The sequence below is a fragment of the Eschrichtius robustus genome, chromosome 3 (assembly GCF_028021215.1).
Source record: "Eschrichtius robustus isolate mEscRob2 chromosome 3, mEscRob2.pri, whole genome shotgun sequence".
Taxonomy (NCBI): domain Eukaryota; kingdom Metazoa; phylum Chordata; class Mammalia; order Artiodactyla; family Eschrichtiidae; genus Eschrichtius; species Eschrichtius robustus.
In genome coordinates this window covers 155,304,111-155,328,242 of record NC_090826.1, presented here as the reverse complement: position 1 = coordinate 155,328,242, position 24,132 = coordinate 155,304,111, and the positions used below count along the sequence as shown (strand labels likewise).

General features: G+C 52.2%; 2 protein-coding genes across 3 annotated transcripts; both read left to right on the top strand.

Annotated features, from left to right (window-relative positions):
• On the top strand, nt 1–2,331 carry KISS1 (KiSS-1 metastasis suppressor). Its single transcript, XM_068537643.1, has 2 exons — nt 1–103; nt 2,018–2,331. Exons 1-2 carry the CDS (start codon nt 1–3, stop codon nt 2,329–2,331), a joined length of 417 nt encoding a protein of 138 aa, XP_068393744.1.
• Nucleotides 2,332–12,966: 10,635 nt separating this feature from the next.
• REN (renin) lies at nt 12,967–23,273 on the top strand. 2 transcript variants are annotated; one of them, XM_068538464.1, is made up of 9 exons: nt 12,967–13,093; nt 16,144–16,294; nt 16,851–16,974; nt 17,574–17,692; nt 18,662–18,858; nt 21,261–21,380; nt 21,789–21,933; nt 22,221–22,319; nt 22,945–23,273. In XM_068538464.1, exons 1-9 carry the CDS (start codon nt 13,014–13,016, stop codon nt 23,104–23,106), a joined length of 1,197 nt encoding a protein of 398 aa, XP_068394565.1. In that variant the 5' UTR covers nt 12,967–13,013; the 3' UTR covers nt 23,107–23,273. The 2 variants fall into 2 exon arrangements, with proteins under 2 accessions (XP_068394565.1, XP_068394566.1); XM_068538465.1 differs by lacking the exon at nt 12,967–13,093 and adding an exon at nt 13,654–13,735.
• The last annotated feature ends 859 nt before the right edge of the window (nt 23,274–24,132 follow it).

Genomic DNA, 24,132 nt, shown 5'->3' with positions numbered 1-24,132 from the left:
ATGAACTCACTGGTTTCTTGGCAGCTGATGCTTTTCCTTTGTGCCGTCTCCTTCAGGGAGACCTTAGAAAAGGCGGCGCCCATGGAGAATCCTAGAGCCACAGGTATGTGTTGTCTGGGAAGAAGGGTGGGAGGGAGCAAGTGAGTTGTCGCAAAATGAGAGTTGCCATATTTTTCAGATATGGCTAGTCTCTCGACGTGAATTTAAAGCTGCATTTAATGAAAACCTAAGACTGATACATGCAACACATTTAGGGGCCTCACTAACTTTGCAAGCAAGGGATGTCTTGCCACTGTTACGGACATCAGGAGGCTCACCCAGGTTCAGGTGCTTGTTAACCACCGAGCTCCTGCATGGTTTTCTCTGCTCTCCGCCAACCACCTCTCTGTGCAGATCTGCTAGGAAGGAATTTACTATGCAAGTTTGTCTTATCAGTGACCTCAGTTCCTTTATGGGAAATTTGAAAAAAAAAAAAATAATAACCTACACAAAAGGACAGATCCTTAATATCTGTCAACATTATGAGTTCACTGTGAAACTGATGACCTGGAGAAACTGAGGCCCAAAGAGGTAAAGAAACGTTCCGAAAGTCACTCAATCCAATGCTGCAGAAACCCAGCAGGCACTGAGCTCCCCAAGAGTGCCCTCTACAGGGCATGAGCTAGGACGGTGCTCATCCCCAAGTCAGGAGGGGGGTTTAACACTGCTGGGTGGTCAGCTTGGCCTCTGGGGACCTCAGTTCCTCTAGCTATGGAACTTGCAGCATTCTCTCTATACACAAGATATCATTGTGCCCATAAGCTATCCCAAAGCAAAGAGAACATGGCCCTGGGTGTCCTTTGCCAAGTGTGTCTTCTCTCCTGGGATCGGGTGTTCTTTCTGGGTGAGGGAGGATCCCCCAGAGAATAACATCATCACTGCCCTGGGGACATTGAGCTCTTGGCTCTTTTTGGCAAAAGCTTTTAGGTGATGCTAAAAACAATAGCCTAGGCAGTGATCCTACTGCTGGGATGGTGGCTGTATCTAGAAAGGAAGTCACCGTCCCTCCCACCTCAGCCAGGCCCAGGGTCCTCCTAGGAAGATTATAACTAACTCTGGACCATGCCCACTCTTCTCCAGAGTATGCCACGGCATTGAAGAGCAGGGCTCAAAGCCAACTACCCTCCACCCAACACACACCCACTCACACCCCAGACCTCATTTCCACTCATCTCCTGACACAATTCGCTGGGGTCATTGTCTGCTGAGAGCTAGTTGCACTACTTTACTGCTAAAAAGTATAGTGCACTTAATGAGCCTTGCATGTGAAGTGCCTTCCAAATTAGCCTCATTAACCCTCAGTATGAAGGGGAAAGATTATACCTGGAGTGGGGGAGGTGAGCTGGTCGAGGTGACCCAGATAATTTCCCTTCTTTGTTGAAGTCCTTATATAGCCTTTTAGGGTTCACACTTGTTGGGCGTGTGCAGGCACAATGGTCTTAGCTTCACTTTCTTCATTTCTGTAACTACAAGCTTTTCATTAGCTTTTATATATTTAACAAGCATTTTTGAGGCCCTAGTATGTGCAAGGCACTGTTTTCAAGACTCTGAGAGGCTCAGAGATGAATGAACATGGCCCTAACCGCCCCAAGGAGCTCTGTCTAGTGGGAGCCTGATGCAGGGGCGGGCCAGCCAGAGAGCCACGAAGAGGAGCAAAGCTGGGTGTCCAGCAAATACTTGAGTTTTCTTTATTTCCAAGCTCTACCCTGCTTGCTTCCTAAAAACAAAAAAAAGTAATTCAATATAAAAGACATTCAAGACAATTCTGTAAAACATTTGAAATCAAAGCTATGTTGAAGGAAGGAGGCGCAAATGGTCACACCACCCAAGCTAAGAGGCTGCTGAGCTTTGAGCTCTGAGCTTCCTAGGGGTCAAGGAACAAAAGAGAAGCAGAGGATGGGGATGTGAGTAGGTGTTCCAAAGCCGTCTTTCCCGGGCCCCGGCCTCACGTCCGCCTCTCCCTGTGGCTCTGTCCTAGGCCCGCGGCTCAGACCCCCGGCGCTTCTGGCCTTCGGGGCGCAGAGCCCGCGGTGCGCGGAGAGGAAGCCCGCCGCTGCCGGGCCGAGCCCTCGGGGGGCCTCGCTGTGCCCTCCTCCCGAGAGCTCCGCTGGGCCCCAGCTGCCGGGCCTGTGCGCCCCCCGCAGTCGCCTGATCCCCGCCCCGCGCGGCGGCGTGCTGGTGCAGCGAGAGAAGGACCTGTCCGCCTACAACTGGAACTCCTTCGGCCTACGTTACGGAAAGCGGCAGGCGGCGCCGCCCGGCAGCCGCGGCCGAGGCGCCGGGCAAAGCTGAGCGCGGAGGTGCGGCCTTAGACCTTCCAATCCCGGACGCGGATCCGAGCGTGGCTCGGGGCCGGGGCTGGGGGCGGGGCAGTGGGAGGGGCCTGCAGCTTGTTTCCTGAAGCAATAAAGGAAATGCTGCCGTCTCACCCGCTGGTGATCTGTGGCTAATTTTTGCAAGCGGCGCGGATGAGATTGTTCCCCTTCTCTCTCGGCTGGATCCTTAGCTGGTTTTACGATGGCTTTAGTGTTATCAAGGTCAATGATTTTCAAACTAGAGGTAAAGGACCAAGTTGTTTTTTCCCCCAATTCGGGGCAGATCGGTACTTTTAAACACACACACACACACACACACACACACACACACACACACACACAATGAATCTCTATAAGACTTTAAAAAATAACTAAAAAGAAGCCCAAATTGGATGCTGCTTGGGTGGTGTTACAGCAATATCAAATAGCTATAAGAATTTCTGAAGATGTTCTCTTAATTCCTAGACCTATGTCACTGCAGATGGGTAACCAACATTTTTCAGAGGGCCATGAGCCGACACCCACACTTTGAGTAGCACTGATCCAGGGCAGGGGAAGGCAGATGGCTTAAGTACCTTCCCCTTTCCCAGGGAAGTTTTTAGCCAGTCGGACAGCCTGATCTGGAAGATGATGCCAACCATTGCCCCATCCACTGAGGTTTAAATAACACCTTAGTTCCCCAGTCAGACCTCCACTGGGGTGCTTGGCCACAACCACAATGAAGCCCCACTCCATGCGCAAGGAGTGTCAGCAGTGCACTGGGCCATCCATCTGCCAACCCCCCCTCCCCCTGCCCCGGAAACCCTGGATGGGTCCAGTGCTTTATGTTCATCACTTCTCTACATCCTTTGAACCACCCAGGGGGCTGAGCATGTATCAACCCCATTTTCACAAGTGAGAATCCTGAGGTTCAGAAAGATAAATATCTCACTCAAGGCACACAGCCAATGAGTGGCAAGCCATTTCAGGCTCCTGGCTTCCCCATTGCACTGTCACACCTCTCTGACGTGGCAGGGTTTCCATCTGAGTCAGCTGTGGTGAACATCAGGAATGGTCAATCTGCCTTGTGGGGACATTCCTGGGGGCCCCCAATAGCTGGGGAGTTTAAACTGCTGTAGGAAGGAGTAGAGCTTGTCAGTTGGGAAACTCCAGGAAATCTAGGCTTCTAAGCCCACAAGAAAACCCAGCCCTATTTGACAGCCTCACGCTACGCGTACCCTGCTTGGTTTTGGCTGCGCTGGCTCTTCGTTGCAGCACGGGCTTCTCTCTAGTTGCAGTGCACGTGCTTAGTTGCCCTGCGGCATTGGGAACTTAGTTCCCCAACCAGGGATCGAACCCATGTCCCCTGCATTGAAAGACAGATTCTTAGCCCCTGGACCATCAGGGAAGTCCCTACCTTGCTTGGTTTAGAATGGAAATGTTCTTTCCTAGAAGGATTGTGTGGTCCACCACCACTCCATGAAACACCAGTGTTCCACCCATTACAGAAACCAGGACTCCATAGAATGGAGGCAGAATCTTGTTGCTATGGCAATGAGATAGGCTGCTATGGGAACACGACAACCTGCCCTACCCCCATCTCTACTCTGAAACCGTCCTCCAGGATCTCTCAAATTATTGGTACTGCTGTGAGCTCATGTCCTAGCATGCATGACAGGGTGATGCTGTTGATATTTCATCCCCCAAACGGCCTGGGGTGTGTCTCTGTACCTCTGGGAGAGGAATCATAAACTCAACAGCTATTCTGTTAAGTGAGTTATTCTCCTATTCCCTGGACCAAACCTTTCTCTGATGAAGTCTATGCGTAGGAAGAAGCTAATGGATCTCTAAAAGCTGCTCTTAGCCAACCTAATTTTACAAAATTTCCTGTGATCCCCCCTAACTTTTCCTCGTGACCTCAAGTTTAGGCAGATAGAAGGCAGGGGTGTGTGTGTGTGTATGTTGCTTCAGGGGCAGGAGAGTGAAATGTGTTCTCTGGTATAAGAAGCAGGCCTGTGTGTGAGAAGGTATGTGTAAGAAGAGTAAATGTGAGAAACATACATGTGTCTGTGTGATGCTGTGTGTGGTGTGGCCCCTCTAACTACATTTCAGGCATTACCAGCTCCCACTGCAACCCAAGTGCTCTCCAGGATCTATGTTCAGCTGCTTCAGTGGGTAGCAGGAGAAGAGCTGGATCCACGTGTCCTGGTCTTCTTGCCCAGGACTGTGCCTGTGAGACGCCAGGCTTTGCAGTTCTTGGCCCCATATGCTGTGAAGGGATGGGGATCTCCATGGGATGAAGGGATTTTTTGGTTTCATGAGGCTCCCAGCCTGACTCTGAACTGATTGGAGGGAAGGTACAGGCTGTGAGGGGCCCCAGGGACTCCCATCTACCTCCCAAGACTTCTGGGTGGGCTCAGAGAGCTAGGGCACCAGAGCCCAAAGACTTGGAGGTAGGGCTGCCTAGGGGCTCTCAAACCCTCTCCTTCCTGGGAAGTCTAGACAGTCCCCAAGGGGCAAGAAACCAGGAGGACCTGGGCATCCTCCCTGGGAAATGGGAGGTAAGAGCATCTCTTTCCATATTCCTTTCCTTTTGGTAAGTCTGTTGCTCTAGTAGGGAAGTGGTCTCATGCCCCTAAGCAAAGGAATATGGGGGGCGGGGGTGGGAGGGATGCAGGGGGATTTATGCCTCTAGTATCACTAGTAATATATTAACAAGCAATTTTTTAGTCCTGTAGTGTGCCAAGCACAGGGCTACTCCATTTCAACCTCACAACAACTGCGAGAGGTGGGCAGTATTCTTGGAGAAGTCAAGTAGTGCGCCCAAGTTTGGCTGGCAAGTTAGAGAGCCCAGAGTGAGACTCTCACATTCTAATTCCAAGTATCATAATCTTCCTGTACACTACAGTCTTTCCTTTTTCTCTGGCCCTGCTGTGTGGCAGAGCCAACCCTCTTCCTGAATGATTTGTCTTGGGTAGCAGGTCTCTGGCAGCCAATGTAACTCTATCCCGATGCCTCTCCAACTTCTTTAATGACAACACAGGTGAGGTTACCAATCCCCAGAGCAGGTCTCCTCCCCTCAAACCTACTGTTTGGGGTCAGGCATCTGACTTTTGCCCCTGTCTGTCTCCTTTCTCTGGAAGCCCCTTCCCCAGGTCCAGACTTGGTCATAGGGAGGCAGAAGATGGCAAGTCCCAGGGGAGTTAGTATGCCCTTCCTCGCCCTTCTTCCATTTTAAAACATCAGAGCCCAACAGGCTTCCATACTCAGCTCAGAGCAGGGAGCCTGGAGGCCAGCAGGACTGGTTTTAGTTGTTGGGAAAGCCAGAGCAGAACAAAGAGCCCCAAGTTTCATCCTCTTCGCGGGTTTTGCTTACCTATATTTTCTCTATTATCTGTCCAATAGAGTCTTAACAGCAGTCTCATCTGCATGTTACCTTCACAAAACGTTTAAAGGTACCACTTTTGACACATTCATGTCTGCTCACACCCTAAGCCCCCTAAAAGATAGCAAAGGAACAAGAAAGGAACAAACTCCCAAGGACAAAGAGAAGGGAAAGGAAACCACAGCAGATGAGAAATGACAACCAGATATTGAAGATGGAAATTAGATGGAGGGCTTGGCAGAATGAAGGAAGCTACAACCTCAAAGCCAGCAAAAAGGTCTACTGAAGGGCCATAACTGATTCACCCCGAGGACCAAGTCTCGGTACTTGGAGCTACCTGGGACGATTTCTAGACTGAAAACAGGGGACTGGCTGGAAATCTCTACATGGAGAAGTTAGACTTCCTGAGTCCCCTATCTCCAGCTAACCCAGCCGGCTACCCTGCTCCCCCATGAGGAAGAAGCTAGAGGCTTTCTCTCTCGAGGATTCAGTAGAGACCTCTAGTCAGGGGGTCACAAGCACAATGAGGGTGGGGATAAAGAGAGTGTCTGAAAAGAGGGAAAAAAGAGAGTGGACTGTGTGAAAGTCTGCCTGGGTGAGCCCTTTCCCAGTTTCTTCCCAGAATGCAGGGCACAAGGACCACCTCCCCAAATGGGAGAGAGAAAGCCCCAAAGAAAAGACCGACAGATACTGACATTGAAGGGTACCTACCTTTGTCCGTTTGGGCTGCTTTAACTAAGTACCACATACTTGGGTGGCTTATAAACAACAGAAATTTATTTCTCACAGTTCTGGAGGCTGGGAAGTCCCAAATCAAGGGACCCCGGATTCAGTGCCTGGTGAGGGCCCGCTTTCTGGTTCATAGATGGCTATGCTTTTGTTGTATCCTCACATGACAGAAAGGAGCAGGGAGCTCTCAGGGGTCTCTTTTATATGGGCTACTAATCCTATTCATGAGGGCTCCACCCTCATGACCTAATCACCCATGAAGGCCCCCCATTTCCTAATATCATCACATGGAAGGTTAGGGTTTCAGCATATGATTTTGGGGGGCACAAACATTCAGTCTATGGCAGTGCTCCAGGGAAAATCTGCTCAAAGCCCCCATCTAGAGTGGGGTACACCAGCTGTGAGCCTTGCCCCTGCACACCGAGTTTCTAGGCCCCTCCACCTGTCTGTCTTAACCCTGAATGGAGAGCCAAGTTGTCCCAGGAGCTTGAATAAAACCTCTAGTTTGGAAGAGAAGACCAAAGCAAACAACACAGAGAAACCAGAGACACCATGAAAAGAATTAGTCTGTAATTAATATCCTCAGAGGGCATAAGAGAAAATTTTGCACTCATAAAACAAGTAGTGGATGCAATAAACATAGGAATAATCAAAGAATAAGAAAGGGCCTTCAGAGGTTAAAATTACAGGAGGATATATTTTTTTTAAGAAATAAAAGAGTTGGAACGTCAAGTTAAAGAAATCTCATAGAAGGTAGAACAACAACAAAAAAAATCAGGAGATAAAATACAAGAAACTTAGAAAACAAACAGAAGTTGCAATATCCTACTAATATGAGTTCCAGAAGAGAGAAAAAGAGAAAATGGAAGGGAAGAAATGACCAAAGAATTAATGCAGGACGATTTCCCAGAACGGAAAGACACGAATTGCCAGGTTGAGGGCATCCATTGAGTGGATGAAGCACATGAATGGAAAAAGACCCATGCCAGGGGTAAGGAAAGGTGGTGAAACCCACTAGAGATCAAACCATAGAAGAGTCTGGAATCAGAGTTGCACCAGACTTGTTAAATTCAGAAGATATTGGAAAAACAACTTCTAATTTCAGAGGGGAAATAAGTTTCAACCTAGCATTCTATTCACACCCAAACTCTAAAGAGTAAGGGTTGAATGGAAACATTTCTAGACCTGCCAGGACTCGAAGTGTTTACTTCTCCTGCACCCTTTCTCAGCAAGCTTTGGAACACATCTTCCACTTAAATACAAGTGTCACCTGAGAAAGAGGAAAACCCCAGAACCTGGATGTAGGAAGCCACAGAGGAGAGCAGCAAAGAGATCCCCCAGGAGCACCGAGCACTGAACTCCTGGTGTGCAGGAGACCCAGGAGCACCGAGCCCCCAGGAGAAAATCCCACTGGTGCATTACCTGGGCATCACACCAGGCGAAAGGGGTTGTGGAGCAGCTGGGCACAGAAAAACAAGGAGTGGGAAAGGGGCGGGAGCAATGATGAACTTAATGAAAAGCAAAAAATTACACAAGGAAATGTCATTGTAATACACCATGAATGTTAATTTAATTATAATAATCTAAGTACTGGCTTTTGATTTTGCCAAAGTTGGAGGGACGGAGCATAAGAGAGAGAAATCCTTAATTACCATAAAAGAAGAAGAAATAATGAATAAAATTGAAAAATTAAGAAATGGCAGTTTAAGCATAACCTTTAGGAATATGGACAACCATCAGTAGCAAAATTGCTGAGAGAGTTGAAAGGCGTTGCCTCTGTAGAGCAGGACTGGAGATGCTGGTTATCCTTAAAAGCCTCTGAGTTCTACTGGATTTTAAAACTAGAGTATTTATATACGTCAATCCCAATCTCCCAGTTCATCACACCACCACCACATATATACACAAATATGTATAAAATGGATAACTAATAAGAACCTGCTGTATAAAAAAATAAATTAAATAAAATTCAAAAAGAAAACCCTGAGAGTATTTATTTTTCTGATAAAAAAGGAAAGCGAGAAGAAAGGAAGAAAGGGGTCCATTTTCTAGGAAATGTTCTCGGGATACCACCACTTCCCTATACTTCTGCTGGTGACACTCTAGCGCACAAACCACTAGCACCCTCGCATCAGAACCCCCGCCCCTGCATCACCACCCCTCGCACAGCACAGACACACACATGCTCCACTGAGCTGCTCCACCGTTACCCCTCCTCTGGAAAAGGGACCTTCCAGTTTAAGCTTTGTTTGATGATGAAACAGACCACCAGTGCCATTTGGGGAAAAGCAGTTTATTATGTTTCTAGCTTTCATGCCTCAGGATACGGTGTCTGGTCCCACTACATTGGGTGCATCTCATTTCAGGAGTACTCCTTCGACCAAGCTCTCCCACCAAGCCCCCCGCCCCCTTGCCAATCCTGTCCTCCTCCCAGGCGCTTGTAGTTCCCAAGACCTGGGTGACCTGCCTTCAATTTTCCTGGGCCACCACTTGAGCAGGCCTCAGGTTGGGATCACCCCAACCCTGTGGCTGAATTCCTGTTCCTCCAAGGCCCTCAGAACAAACAGCTAAGGACACTTGGTTCCCTGCAGCTCCAAGGTGCTCCCAGTCCCAGCCCCAATGCCTTCCAAGTAATTATTCCCTCTCGAGGGTCCACCCACACAAGGCAGCCCTGGCTGGTTATTAAACTCTGTTCCGGGTCTGTTTTTTCCTCTCAAGGCCCCAGCTGCTCATCTCTGCAAGCTCAGTGCTCCCATCTGATTGAAAAATTCCTCCCAGGAAGCAGCCGGGCCCTCCGGGGTTGGGGAGTTAAGTGTGACATGGGGAGGAATACAGGTGAAGAAAAGACGTGTCCATTTTTATCTTTTCTCCTGCTTTCTCGTTTGCTTTTTATGAACAGAAGCAGTACCGGCCCAGAGATATTTAGCTCCCCAATTCCAAGCCTCAGTGAGTCTGACCTCTTTGCCACCTTCCCCAGGGCAGTGGCCATGGCAAGAGCTTTCCACTAAACTAATGCTGGTGGAAATAAATCCATGCTCCTTTCAAAGTAGCAGAAATCAGGCTCTTGGTACCACACAGCCTTCTCTCCCTCCACACTTCAGCTCCATTGGTCCCTCCCAGTCTTGATCACAATCCCAAATCTCCTTGGGATGATTATCCTGGAGCAAAGTGGGATTTGGGGGCATTTTTAGAGAAATCCTGAGCACCACTTGCCTCCTGAGAGATTCCCAGAACCCCATCACCCCTCTGAATGCCCCTGCCCCCCACTCTGCACACCCAGCGTGGGATCTGAAGAGAGAGGAGAGGACAGGACCCAGGCGGGATTTATGCTTCTCCGGACTGGTTCTCACGTCATGGGTCTGCCCCAGGGGAAAGGGCAGGTGCGGCCCAGCCCTTCCCTCTGCCTCCAGCTCCGCTTCCCCCGACCTCAGGTGACGCAGCCTGGGGCCTCGACGTGGGATCCTGGGGGGCTTCTGTGAGAAACACTGGACCCCTGGGCTGATGGGGCCTGCGAGATAACCTGGGAAGGGTCCCTACCCATGCGCCGTCCCTCCCACAGCCCAGGGCACTGGCAGGCCCAAGTTCAGAGGGAGATTCTCATGGAGTTCCACCCGCCTTCCAATCATCCTCACCCAACAGGGAAAATGGGGAGTAACAGGCTGGGCCACCTGGCAGGAAGTCAGGACACATAGAATCCTAAAAAATACTGGAGCTGACTGTCCCAGGGCCGGAGGTGACCCCACGCAGGGCATTCGCTCTCACTGGGCAGTGCTGACTGCTCGACAGTTCTTCCTTAGAACGGAACTAAAACCGGATTCTTTCTCCCTGCCACCCTTTAAGGTCCTCAGTTCTGTACGATGAGGCTGTACAAACGGGTCTGACTCCAATTTCTGTGGAAGAACCTTCAAGGGCTTTATGATCCCTGGGGCTTCTCTCTCCCAGCTAAGCTTCTGCAGAGCTGCCCTCCACGAAGCTTCACGGCTTGATTTCAGGATCCCTGCTCATTCTGACTCCAGGCCACAGTCTTGCTGGGATGTGGTACCCACTGTCCTGTCTCAGGATCTGAGCCCCACAGGAGTTGAGGGGGTGGGCTGAGAGCAGCGTGTGAGAAGAGCAAGGAGCGGCTGCCCCTCCCAGCCTCTGAGCTGGAGTCATCAGGAGAGACAAGATACCATCGTTTCTGGGCCCAGCTACCTTCCCAGGGGCTGATTTCCTCTCCTCTGGTCCCTGCAACTCTGGTCTATAGTTTGACAGTTGTGTCTTTCCTGGGGAAGTTATTCACTCTTCTTATTCACACTTGTACCCACTGCTGGTCCCAGGGTCAGTACTCACATGTGCTGCACCCACTGGCAGGAGACAGGGATGTGGGCAGGAAGGGCATTTTTGGTTGGAGAGTGCCTGGGGCCCCAGAGGGCTTGGCCGGCTGTTGGGACCCCCAGCCCTGCCTTTGCCATAGAAGAGTCCTGAGTACTGACCTGAAATACAGGTGAGGGTCCTGCTGCACTGTGCCGGGCATCTAAACTGCAGTGAGGCCGGGGCTTTACAGAGCTCCCTCTCCCCCACAGAAAACTCTGTGGGCTTGGCAGACTCAGCCACAGCCCAGCACCCCTCTCCTTCGCATCCTATTGGCTCTGCCGGTCATCTGTGACACACACAGCCCCAGAGAGGGGCCCGGAGTCACAAGGCAAAGCACTCAGCTTGTCCTTCCCTAAGTTCTCTGAAGCCTCAGCTTCCTGTCTGAGCAGTGGGGACGAGGGTCCCCACTTCACAGAGCTGTGCAGAAGGAATGGTGTTCGTTTCCATCACCTTTGTAACTCCAGCATCTAGAAAAGTGTCTAATATATAAGAAATGCTCAGTGGATACTTGCTAATAAATGAAAGAGCACCGAGACCTACAGGGATGCTTAATAAATATTTATTCAATCTGACAAGACAGATGTTCCCACTTTGAGGGGTTCTTAAAAGTTCTCCCCTGCCCTCAAATGCTTCCCCCAATGCCAACCACAGGGCCTGAAAATTCTCCAGTGAGAGTTTATACCAAGAAACACCAAATTCTCCCATCACTTGGTAAGGGTGTTATAATTTCAGAGATCCAAATGCATTAATTAGACAACACGTTGGTAACAGAGATTAGCTCCTCTGGTTAAGTTCTTACTGCCCACAGTCGGTGCAGAGAGCAGTGCCCTGAATACACAGGACTTGGATACCAGACTGTCTACCCAGGAGGGTGCCCTGGGGCCACCCAGCATCTACTTCATCTTCCAGATTGGAGAACTGAAGCCCAGAGAGGGGAGGGGATTCCCACGCCACACAGCAAGTTGGTGATAGAGTCAGAACTAGAAGCCAGGTCCCTGACAGCGATGCCAGGGCTCCTTGCACTGCTTATCACGGTTCACTGGGCACTCATCTGATGAGTAGTAAGCACCACTCTGGGCGAGAGGCAGATATACACACACAGAAATAATTCCGAGACAGGACAGTTGAGGTCTGTGCTCTCACAGAAGGCTCGTGTCCGCACTGTGGGAGACCCCAGCAGAGACAGTCAATTCCAGGCTGAATCCGCGCCTGCTTCCCGGAGGAGATAGTGATATTTGAAGTGGGCCCTAAGAGCGAGCAGGGAGAAGCCAGGAGAGGACATCCTAGGCTGAATAAATAGCACCCATCCTGGGATTTAGGGGCCAGGTGAGTGTGTGGTGAGCTGCCCCTGACTGCTTGTAAACTACAAGAAAAAGGGAAGGGGGCAGAGACAGAGCCCAGAAAGGAGTTAAGGCCAAGCAGAAGGAGGAGGAGGGGTTGGAAGACCAGCTGCCCCACCTCGCTCTTTGGCAGCAGCCTCCCCACACCCCCAGGGCTGCCCTTCCCTTCCACCAATACTAGGTCAACTGAGGATGGACACACGCCCCCTGCCCCCAGGTCCCTACTTCCAGAGGAAGGGCTGTGCTGCACTTTCCCATAAACAGCCACTGCCGACAGAGGCTTGGAGGGAGGCAGCCTCGAGGCCCCTGGGTCTGGCTCTGTCAGGAAACGAGCCAGGAGGGGTCACCCATGTTCCAGATGGGAACACTGAGATGCAGCCTAGGAGAAGCTAGTCAGGGGCACAGCCAAGGTTAACCCAGAAGACAGAGCTACAAAGGCAAGGGGTGAGGGAGACTGGCTGAGGGACTGGAAACCTGGGTTCCATGCTTGTCCCAGCCCTGACCTTGTCCCCTAGCAGTGCTGTTTCTCATCAGCCTCTGTCTTCCCTGAGGGGTCACAGGGCCAGGCCGAGACAGGGCTACTGGCGTCACTGGGCACAGCCTTGCTTTCCCACAACCTTCCTTCCTCTGGCTCCCCTGCTCCGCGTCAGAAGCCTGATCACCCTTCACCCACTTAGCTCAGTCCCACGGAGGGATTTATTACTGGCTGCCCTGCCATCTGCCCCACGGTAATAAATTAGGGCAGAGCAGAATCACAGCCATCCCAAGTGTGGAGCATACAAAAGGAGAAGGGTTCTTCAGTGGATCCCAGAGAGAGCTGGGACACAGGCAAAGCGTGGACCCAGGGGAAGCGTGGACCAGTGGAGCAGAATGCCTCGCTGGGGACTCCTGCTGGTGCTCTGGGGCTCCTGCACCTTCGGTCTCCCCGCAGACACTGGCGCCTTCAGACGGTAACTGGGAGAGAGGGTGGCAGGGGAGAAGGGATCCTCATTTTCCTAACACCTAGGCTTTCAGATATGTGATGTCACCCAGTCCTCACGACCAGCAGGGCAGCAAAGTTTATGGTTCCATTCAGAGAGGTCAGGTGACTCGCCCAATATCACACAGCCAGCAGTGGCACTAGTCAAGCCTGGAAGCAGTGTCTTTCGATCCCTGACCAGAGCTTTCACTTCCTGCATAGATCACCATGCTAGGCAGTGGGGGCACCCAGAGATGATTGAGACATACTCCCTGCCCCTCAGGAGCTCACAGCCTAATTACTAAGAAGGGCGCAGTACGGTTAAGTCTACCAGGGAAGCAGCACAACATAGTGGTTAAATGCAAGGCTTCCAGGATTGGGTAGTCTTGGTTTAAATTCTGCTCCACTAGCAGAGCCAACTAGCTCTGGAACCACGAGCAAGACGCTGAACCTCTCCAGGTCTCAGTTTACCATTTTTAAAACACCTATTTTACAGAGCTGCTTTGAAGACTGAATGAGATATTGCATGTAAATCCCTCAGCCTGGTGCAGGAACGCTGTAAAAACCCAGCTGTTATCATACTCCAGGGTGGATTATCACAAATGTTAAAAGAAAGGCTTAAGGCAGCCCGAAGGTGGGTGGAGAGAGACCTAACATCCATGTTTGGTTCCAGGCCCTGTGGGAACAAGCAATTCTTGAAGCCTGCAGAAGGGGAGAGGCAGGGGGGTGGGGGGCCTGTGGAGAAAGGGTTTCAGGTTGGGGAGTGCAGATGGGACCAGAAGACCTGAAGGTAAGAGGGCAGGTTTTAATAACAGTAATAGTTGCTAAGTCTGTAAAATGCTGAGGAACTCACAGGATCGTGTCCCATATCTCATCTCAAATCATCCTCCAAACAACTCAGCAGTCCCATTTTGCAGCTGGGGACACTGAGGCTCCCGGAGGTCACAAGTAAGAGGCTGAGCCTGGACACACACTGGGCCTTTGGTTTCCAAAGTTGGTTTCCCCTGCTCCAAGGCTCATGGAGAGTAGCTGCTGGGTTGGGGGCATGGTGTGAGAGAGCGGGGGGCTTCCCAGCAGCAGCGTGTGACTGAGCGCGGCCCCACCCCCAGGATAAAGGCAGGGAAAGGTAGAAACATTCTCCCTTGTTCTCTTCAGAAAGAGAAGAAGAATGGAATTGGGCCAAGGTGAAGAGGGAGTCAGGCTTTCAAAACATACTTACAGGAATTTTGCTACCTGCCATGTGCAGGGCATGATGCAAGGCTCTTTGGGAGATCCAAACAGCAGACCCCATTCTCAAGGTGTGTCATTGCCTTTACATACACAAGTGCCTTTTACTTACCGAGCAGTGGGCAGCTTGCTTAATCTGCAAAGTGCTTCTCCGTGGGAGGTACTACCATTCAGTCCATTGTTATAGAGGAGTTAATGGGGGCTCAGAAAAGGCCCAGAGAGGTTAGGTAAATTGCTCAGAATCACGCTGGTAGGAAGGGATTCAAGCATGTCCCCACAACCACTATGCCCTCAGCACCAGGCAGCATGAGGCTGTGCAGTGCTGGCTGTGAGCACCCGGCGAAAACGGAGCAGGAGGCCAAGCAAAGGTGAGGCCACTGTGGAGGGAGTTCATGGGGCAAGCTTCCTGGGGACGGGGGTGCATGCTAGGCTTCGAAGGATGAACGTGCTGGGGTGTGGGGAGGGAAGGGGAAGGGGAGAAGGAAGGGACTTTCTAAAAGGAGAAAGGTAAAAGTAAAGGTCCAGAGAGGAGGTTGTTCATAGTAAATAGTGGAAAATGAGCCCTCCTTGGGGTCAAGCCTTCTCTGCCCCTCCATTTTCCCATCTGTAAAATTACCCAGCTCATGAGATGGCTGAGAATCAAAGAAGATCATAATTGTGAAAATACTTTGTTGAAGAGCAGACTATGTTATGAATTTGACAAGTCATTTCCGTTAAAATATTATACCGACAGGCATGAAAGTTGCCTTCATGTTTGTGGGCGTAATGGGGTACACAGAATACACGGGGTGTGAGAAGGAAAGGATAGTGCAAGTACAGAAAAAGAAAGAGGGCTGCAACCCTGGGACCCCCCACCAACAGCTCAGGACATCCTCCAGCCTCTGGCACACAGCCTTCATGTCAGAGCCCAGGGGACCCTATATGGGAAACGGGGCCGATCACGCCGCTTTGAATGTCTGCTCCATCGCTTCTGAGGCACCTCACTCCTTATCATAAAGTGAGGATAACGACAGCCAGCTTGCAGAGTTGTCATGAGGGTTACGTGGGTGGGGTGGCGTGCACAGTGTTTGGCACTCATGTGGTGGCAGCTCAGTATGCTGTGAGTTTCCCAGGTCTAATTCTGCCTCCCAAAGGTGATAGGAAAGTGTCAGGACAAGAAGCCGAGGGACTGGCACTGAGGCTCCAGAAGGCACATCTTTCCAAGGACAGGCTGCACAGGCACTCTGGAGAAGCCCACCTCTCCCCCACCGCACCCAGTTCATTCCGTCCACTGCACCCCACAGTCCCGGCTGGGCGCCTGCCCGCAGCATCCCACAGCCCCCACAGGCCACTGAGGGTGTCTGCTGCCACCTGCAGGCCCCATGTGGCACTGCCCCCTCCTGCCCAGCCTTGAGAGGGGCACTCCCAGCCTTCACCTCCTTAGAGGGGAAGTCAGTGCTGTTTCCTCCTCTGTCTCCTGGCCTGCTGGAGCTCCTTGAAGGCAGTGATGATCTTTATATCTCTAGTATCCAGCACGGTGCAGGCACAGAGTAGGTGTTCAACCTGTGATTATGGAATGAATGAATGAACAAATGGCCTTGCAGTGATAAGGATCAAAAGTAGACAACAGGAGGAGTTAGTTGAGGGTTATTTAATACCAGCGTAGGTGACCATGGAGGTTTGTAAATTCTCCTTTAGAGGCCTAAGGGCTCAAGAGTGATTCTTAGGTGCCTGGGCTAAGGTTAGGGGTAGTTGTATCAGAAGCTTCCGGAACTCTACCATTATTATGGGGCAGGACAGAGCCCTTCTACTTTTTCTTACTCCGTCATGGGCCAGGATCTTCCTCAAGAAAATGCCCTCCGTCTGGGAAAGCCTGAAGGAGCGAGGCGTGGACGTGGCCAGGCTGGGTGCTGAGTGGAGCCAGCTCACCAAGACACTCTCCTTTGGCAACCGCACCTCCCCCGTGGTGCTCACCAACTACCTGGATGTGAGTGCCCAGCTCGGTCCCTTGGCCCCCACCACCCGCCCTCTCCTTTTTCTCTTGGGCCTAAGGCTTTCTTTGCCCTTTTTGAGCACCTCACAAAATTCCCATTTCACAGCTGGAAAGCCTGAGGCACAGAGGGCAGGAAGGAGCCCAGAGGCAGGGTCAGGTTTGGCACTCAGGAATCCAGGCTCTGGGCCCCAAGCCCAGGTGTCAGGGGTGGGCAGGAGGGGTGTATGACCTCAGATGCAGGTTTCTGTGACCAGGCTCAGTGCAGCTTGACTACTTACTGCATCAGTGGTTCCTTAAGGCTTGGGGCACCTTCCTGCTTCATTTGCAGTACTTTTATTTTGCCCTCTTGTCTCACCGAGACTCCCACTTCCTGGGACGTCATAAGACAGTGCTAAGCCTCCCACCCCATCCTTGCTGGAAAATGGAAGCCCAGAGAGGCTGCATGATCTGCCTCATCTGGCCCCAAGTGCCAAAGGGGGTATCAGGCAAGACCCCAAGGCCCAAGGCTCCCCGAGTCCCTCAAGCCACCTCTTTCGTTTCATCCCTGCAGACCCAGTACTATGGCGAGATCGGCATTGGCACCCCACCACAGACCTTCAAAGTCATCTTTGACACGGGCTCAGCCAACCTCTGGGTGCCCTCCACCAAGTGCAGCCCTCTCTACATGGCCTGTGGTGAGACCCGGGACCTGGGGTGCCTCCTCAAAGCCCCTGCCCTGTCATGCTTGGGCAGTCCCACCTCACACCCAGTTAAATCCCTCCTGCTACCACTTGAGCTGCTTCCTCCCCGCCTCTGCTCCCACTGCCCCTGAGAAGAGAGAAGAAGAAAATGTCCCCCATTTTTCTTATATGGCCACCAAGGTCAAAAAAAAGCAGGCTCCAGGAGCCCCCAGCCCACCCAGAAAGCCATTTCTCACTCCTCCTGAGATTGGGAGAGGACTGAATTCTCAGACCCATTCCAGGCTCCTGGGCTTTGCCGTCCTTACCCTCAGTGAACTTACTGAATGCTTACCGTGACCAGAATCTTCTCCTCACCCTAGTGTTAGCAATTACTTTAAAATACTTCATTTGAGACAAAATTCTCAGAGATATGAGCACATTACAGGGGCCCAAGGTACACAGTCCTTGATTGATGAAACACATTTTCCAAGCCTCCAAGCTCAGGGCCACCCTGTCTCTGCACTCAGGCCTCAATACATGGGCCATACCCAGCGCCTGCCCCCGAGCCCCCTGCCTGGGCCTCCCTTGGCCCTGAGCCTATGTCTCCCTGCCAGAGATTCACAGCCTCTACGACTCCTCGGAATCCTCCAGCTATGTGGAGAATGGGACGGAATTCACCATCCACTATGGATCTGGGAAGGTCAAAGGCTTCCTGAGCCAGGACCTGGTGACTGTAAGTGAGGCTGTCCCAGGTCATCTGACCTCCTGCCCTTCGTGTCCCTAGACGTCTCCTGCCACCCTAGGGCCTGTGGTTGGGGAAGGTGCAGGCCAGTCCACCGTGGAGCCCGGAGAGCTGAAGAGCACCCTCCCCTGCTACTTCTCTCCAGAGCTGCAAAGCACTGGGGCAGAGCAGACCTGAGCTCCTGGCTCAACCTGGGTGATTTGTGGAGGCCTTTACATCTAATGCACTCATAGAGTTTGTCCTGAGCCCCACAGCCTGCAGTCAAGTAACCTGCCTGAGGTCACCCAGCTCTGACTGGGCTCTTAACTAGACCCTAGACTGAAATCCAGAGTCAGAGTCAGGGTCAGGGGTATTGTCATCCTTATGGTCAGCATCACTTTTGGAGTCAGGCTTAGGTTTTAAGGTCATAGTTGAGTTTAGAGTTTGGGATTAAGGTCAGTCCTGGTTTTCATTGTCACTTGGCCTGTGTCTGATCCTCCTCCATTTCTGGGTTTCTCCAGCTACTGCTCTGACAGAGTTAGGGGAAGGGTGCTAATGGAACTGAGAGGAAATCAGTGTGAGCCCTTACTCCCCCTTGTCCATGAGATTAGGGAAAAAGGAGCATGAAGGGCAGGCCTGGCTGTGCTGGAGAAATCCTCGGCCCATCATGGGGGTAGGGGGCCAAAGCCCAGCCCTGCCGATGTGAAAGCTGGGCCACTGGGGAGCTCCTGGCATCTCTTCTACGACTGCTTGGCAGTACCACCTTCTCAGCCTCTGCCCCTTCCAGTCCCTCTGGACTCTACCGCCTACATGTGTATTAGGAGAGGTGATATGCATGCAGTGCTGATGAAATGGTCTTACCCCAGATCGTCACACCCTGGGGCCTGTGTGTGCCCGGGGGCCCCAGTGTGGAAGCCTAGACCAGACCCTGGCCAGGATACAGGCCGTGGGCTTGGTCTCCTCTGGTCCTTCCTCCAACAGGTGGGTGGAATCACAGTCACACAGACGTTTGGAGAGGTCACGGAGCTGCCCCTGATACCTTTCATGCTGGCCAAGTTTGATGGTGTTCTGGGCATGGGCTTCCCTGCACAGGCCATTGAGGGGGTCACCCCTGTCTTTGACCACATCCTCTCCCAAAGGGTGCTGAAGGAGGACGTCTTCTCTGTCTACTACAGCAGGTAGGCCTGGACTCCAGGGGCAGAGGCGGGGAGAGGGAAGGAGGCAGGAGAGCTGGGAGAGTAGGAAGAGAGTTCTGGGCCAGGATTTTGATGTATTCAGGATCAGGTGGTATTCAATCCATATCTAGAGCTACACTATCCAATATGGAAGCCAATGCTTAAATTAAAATTAATTAAAATTAGGCATTCAAATCCTTAGTCACACTACATATTTCAAGTACTCAGCAGCCACAGTGACTAGTGGCTACCACTTTGGATAGTACAGGTGCAGCACATTTCCATCTTTGTGGAAAGTTCTTTTACTTTCTGTTCAGTTCAGCACTGCTCTAGAACAAGAGGAGAATGCAGGGTGGGGATGATGGGAAGTAAGGCATTGCCGTGACTGGCGGACCTCCCTGTAAGGGCCCTGGCTCCTCTCACATAGACAGCTGACTTCATTCATTCATTAATCCCTTCATTTATCTGCTCATTCACTGATTCAACAAATATTGGGCACTGATATGACAAGCATTGTGCGAGGCTCTGGGGGTACAGCCATGAACACGGTGTACAAGACAGAGTCCCTGCCCTCACAGAGCTTACAGTCCGGCAGGGAAGACAAGAAACATTACAACGTGATGGGCAACAACAGGGGCCATGAGGCTGAAACCCCGTGCTTTCAACTCTAGGCTGAGCTTATGTGCAGTTCAGCCAATCTTGGAGAAGCTGCTATCAGCTGTTGAGCAGAAATGTGATCTGCTCTCAGCTGCTGGGTATGAGCTGGAGACAAGAGATCAGAAGGGTGAGAACAGGAGGCCAGTAGCAGTGAGGACAGAGGGGAGGGTCAGTGTCCAGAGAAATCACAGAGATGAAATGAAAAGGAGTGTCTGGTTTGGTGAGAGAAAGGGAGGGATTGAGAAAAGGCCACCAATTGGCTGTCAGGGGCAGTCTTGGGAAGAGGTGTTTTTAGAGGCCAGGCAAGGGCAGATGGCAAGCAGTGAAGACGTGGATGTGTGTCAGGAAGGCAAAGGCAGATGTAGGCTGCCCTGAGAAATTCGTCAGGGGAGGGAATGCCAGGTGGGGTGCAGACAGAGCTGCACAGAGAAGCAGGGAAAAGAAGGGTGGGTGTTTTTAAATGCTGGAGGATGCCTGAGTATGCTTGCAGGTGGAGGAAGAAGCCAGTGGAAAGTGAGAGGTTGAAAATGTGGAAAAAAAGAGGAGATAACTGAGGGTATAGGAGCCTGGAGGCCATGGAAGGGAGTAGGATCCCAGCAAACAGGAGGAAGGCGGGCCTTGTTGAGGAGAGGGCCTGCCTCTTCCTTTACACTGGGATGAGAAGGAGGGAACATCCAGAGAGATCTTGAAGTGTTGGGAGAGAGGCAGAGGGAAATTGTGCTAGCACATATGCGTACGTACTGGATTTATAAAAATGCAATTAATTGCACTTGCACCAATAACGTGCAATCTACACGCTATGCACCCATGTGCATGCACACTTGCCTTCTACTATGAATGCTGGAAAATCCCATCTCTCTCTCTCTCTTTGTCTCTCTGTCTCTGTCTCTGTCTCTGTCTCTCTCTCTCACACACACACACACATAGAGGAAACCAGCCCTAAGGTAGGCCCTGAGCTTTGGGAGGCATCATGTCACCTGGAGGAGAGGAAAGCAAGGGGCATCAGCTTCGGATTGGGCACCAGGAGCCCTGGCTCCAGTCCCCCACTCAGGCAAGTGACTTCAGGCAAGTGACTTCACCTCCTGGTGACTCCATTGTCTGTAGGGTAAAAAGAGTGCGTAATACCCACCCTGCCAAACAACAGGCTGGCGGGGCTCACCTGAAACAAAGTCTTCCTTTCTGCTGTGTCTCTTTCTCTGCAGAAATTCCAAGTAAGGAGATGGAAACCCCCCCACTTGGCCCTGACCCTCCAGAGCACCTGGCCCAGAATCACACATGCCACCTGCCCAAAACTCACCTCAGCAGGCCCAGGCTCCGCTGGATGCCCAAGTTCTCTGCTCCTCCTTCCTGCTCTCCTCATGTCCCTGCCCACCCCCACCCGACAGCTCCCAGAGGCCCATCCCGTGTCCCGTGCCCCTGCGCAGCACACAGCTACCCAAACCCAAGTGAGGGTGGGGCTGATTTGTGTCTTGTTTGCACTCTACTCACTGTCCTTGTGCCTGTTCCTTCTCTGTGACCTCTCTGGGGGTGCTTTATTGGGCGCAGCCAGACTATCCTGGAACCACCTCTGACTGGGCTTGGGAAGGGGCAAGAAAGGTGGAGAAGCGGCATGTTCTGCAGCTCCCTAGCCTTGCCGTCCGCCCCGCCTTCCTCTGCCCCACCCTGCACCTATGCCCAACTTCCCTTGTTCCTGGGGTTACTGAGTCTCGAGGTTGTGGGTCTCCAAGAGCCTCTGATCTTCTCTTTAGGAATTCCCACTTGCTGGGGGGAGAGATCGTGCTGGGAGGCAGCGACCCGCAGTATTACCAAGAGAATTTCCACTACGTGAGCGTCAGCAAGACTGGCTCCTGGCAGATCAGAATGAAAGGGTCAGGAATCCTCAGCCCTCCTCACTCTCTAAAAATGCTGCTGCTGCTGTGGGTGGGGTCTGGAAGGGGCAGGGTTACCATCCTGCCCTCTCTCCTAATGCAGCCGCTTCTTAAGGTCCAGCCAACATTTGCTCTCTGCCTGCTTCGTCCAGGGATGGGGAACACTGAGATATATGGTTCAGAGGGGAGGGGTCCTACTGAGAGGAAGCGGAGGGTCACTAAGCCACATGCTGAGGGACAGGCAGCACCTTTCTTCTTCCAGCTCACGCATTACCCCTCCTTCACTGCATCACAGGACCACCAGCACTCCCTCCCATCATCTGCCCTCACTCAGGAAAGCCATGCAGCCTGGTGGTGCCCCATCAGCCTGCTGTCCATCTGTCTGTCTGACTGTGTGGCCTCCCCCAGGGTGTCTGTGAGGTCGACCACTTTGCTCTGTGAGGAGGGCTGCATGGTAGTGGTGGATACCGGTGCATCTTACATTTCGGGTCCCACCAGCTCCTTAAGGCTGCTCATGGAGACCCTGGGGGCCAAGGAGCTGAGCACAGATGAAGTAAGGAGCTGGCAGGGAGGGCGCTAGGGGTGGGGGGAGCATCACCTGGTCCAGGCCCCCAAATGACCCTAGGAAACATTCGGTCCCAAACGAGACCATTTCAGGCCTTCCTCTCCTGCCTCTCACACTCTTCCCATATGTGGCTTGGTCCCTGGGAGAGGGGACTGGGGACTTGGGGACTGTGCCCAGCCCTCTCCAGGAGAAGGGCCAGGCCACAAGCACAGGGCTGTGTCTGCTGGGGGACCTCCCACGCTCAAAGGGGCTCCCTTGACCCTCCCCGCCGCCAGTACGTCGTGAACTGTAACCAAGTGCCCACACTCCCTGACATCTCCTTCCACCTCGGAGGCAGAGCCTACACGCTCACCAGTGCGGACTATGTATTACAGGTGAGGCTCTAGTCTGCCCCTCGGCAACAGGGAGGAAAGGTGGGCAGGGGCCCTCAAAAAGAGACAAGTCGTTATGCACAGATTACCTGCTAGACCAGTGGTTCTCAAACTTGGCTGCACATTAGGGTCACCTGGGAGCGTTTAAAAATCCCCATAATAAGCCACATCCCATACCTATTGATACCTCTGGGGGTGGTACCTGGGCATCAGTGTTTTCAAAACTCCCCAGGGGATTCCGACTTGCAGCCAAATTTGGGGATCACTGTGCTCATCTCCTGATCTCCATTCTCATCAAATGCCCCCGGTAATGGTTATGCTCCTATACTCTTACCTGCTTTTTATATTCAGTGGGTTTAGAGGTGTTAAATACCTCGTCTAGGACCAGAAGCTCTGCCAGACTGTAAGCTCCTGAAGGCAGCACTGTGCCTGATGCATTGTTAGCAGCATCCAGCTTAGTGCCTGCGTCTCGGAGGGGTGCGATCCATGCTGGTTCAAAGGGCCAGGATGTGATGGAGGCCCGGTGTGGATGGGGGACTGGTGGGGGCATGTTGCTGAGGATGGCTGCTGGAGTCAGGCAACGTGGTTATCAGCTGGGCAGTGGGGAAACCCTCTTGTTTCCTGCCAGGACCCCTACAATAGTGATGATCTGTGTACACTGGCCCTCCATGGTCTGGACGTCCCACCGCCCACGGGGCCAGTCTGGGTCCTGGGTGCCAGCTTCATCCGCAAGTTCTACACGGAGTTTGATCGGCGTAACAATCGCATTGGCTTTGCCCTGGCCCGCTGAGGCCCTCTGCTGCCCTGCCAGTCCTGCCCTCAGCTCTAGCCCAGAGCTAGAGCACTCTCCGGGACTCTCCAACCGCTGCCTGTGCTTGTGCCCTCACTCAGGGGCATGGAGCACCTCCTGGATGTGCGCCCTGCCCCCAGCACCAGCTCTTCCCTACTTTGAGGACAAACAGAATAAAGACTTCATGTTCACAACCCCACTGTACCTGGGTTCACTAGGGTTTGAAACAGAGGGAAGCACAACCAAGAGATCATGTGCAGACAGGAACGTGACAGAATGACAAACTATATGTTCCCTCACAAGCACAGGTTCCTGCGTGCGGGGAGGATGCCATCCATCTGACATCAGCGGGGTTCGAGTGGAGTTGAAGGTTTACACAACCTTGGGTGGGAAGTTTGCAGAGAGCCAGCCCCTTGAGGACCAGGGCTAGCACTGTGGCAGCGGACTGTGGGCCAGAAAGATGGTCCCAGCTCATGGAAGCCAGCCTCAAGCTCAGGCTCTGCGCTCAGGCACTGCAACCCCCCACCCCACATAGCCATTTACCCATGCAGTCTAAGGCACCAACACCTAAAAACGTAGAACACCAGAGATCCGACCGATGCTCCCTTTTTACATGTGGAGAAACTGAGGCTCAGAGAATGAAAGCATTTGGCCAAGAGTGCTCAGTGAAGTGTGAAAAATCCAGACTAGCCTTCTAGCTGCCCGTCTGACTCAGGTCTGGGGGTTCCCACCTTACCACATACAGTTGTACCTTCACAGGTTCAGAGCTTCACCCACTCTGGTATGGGGCCAGGTGCACAAGCACACAGATGTATGCACTGCTGTCCTCCGTCTCACAAGACTTGGGACTCAGGCTGATGTCTTCTCCCACTCTGACCCCTTGGACAATCTGCAGGAGATGTGTAGCTTGGGGAATGAGAGGCAGCATCTACCTGAATTAAGCCACTGACACTGTCCCTCTTCATGACAGCTGCTCACCCTTCTTTTGACTGAAGAGGGTGAGGCACTGAGTGGCCCACCCAGGCC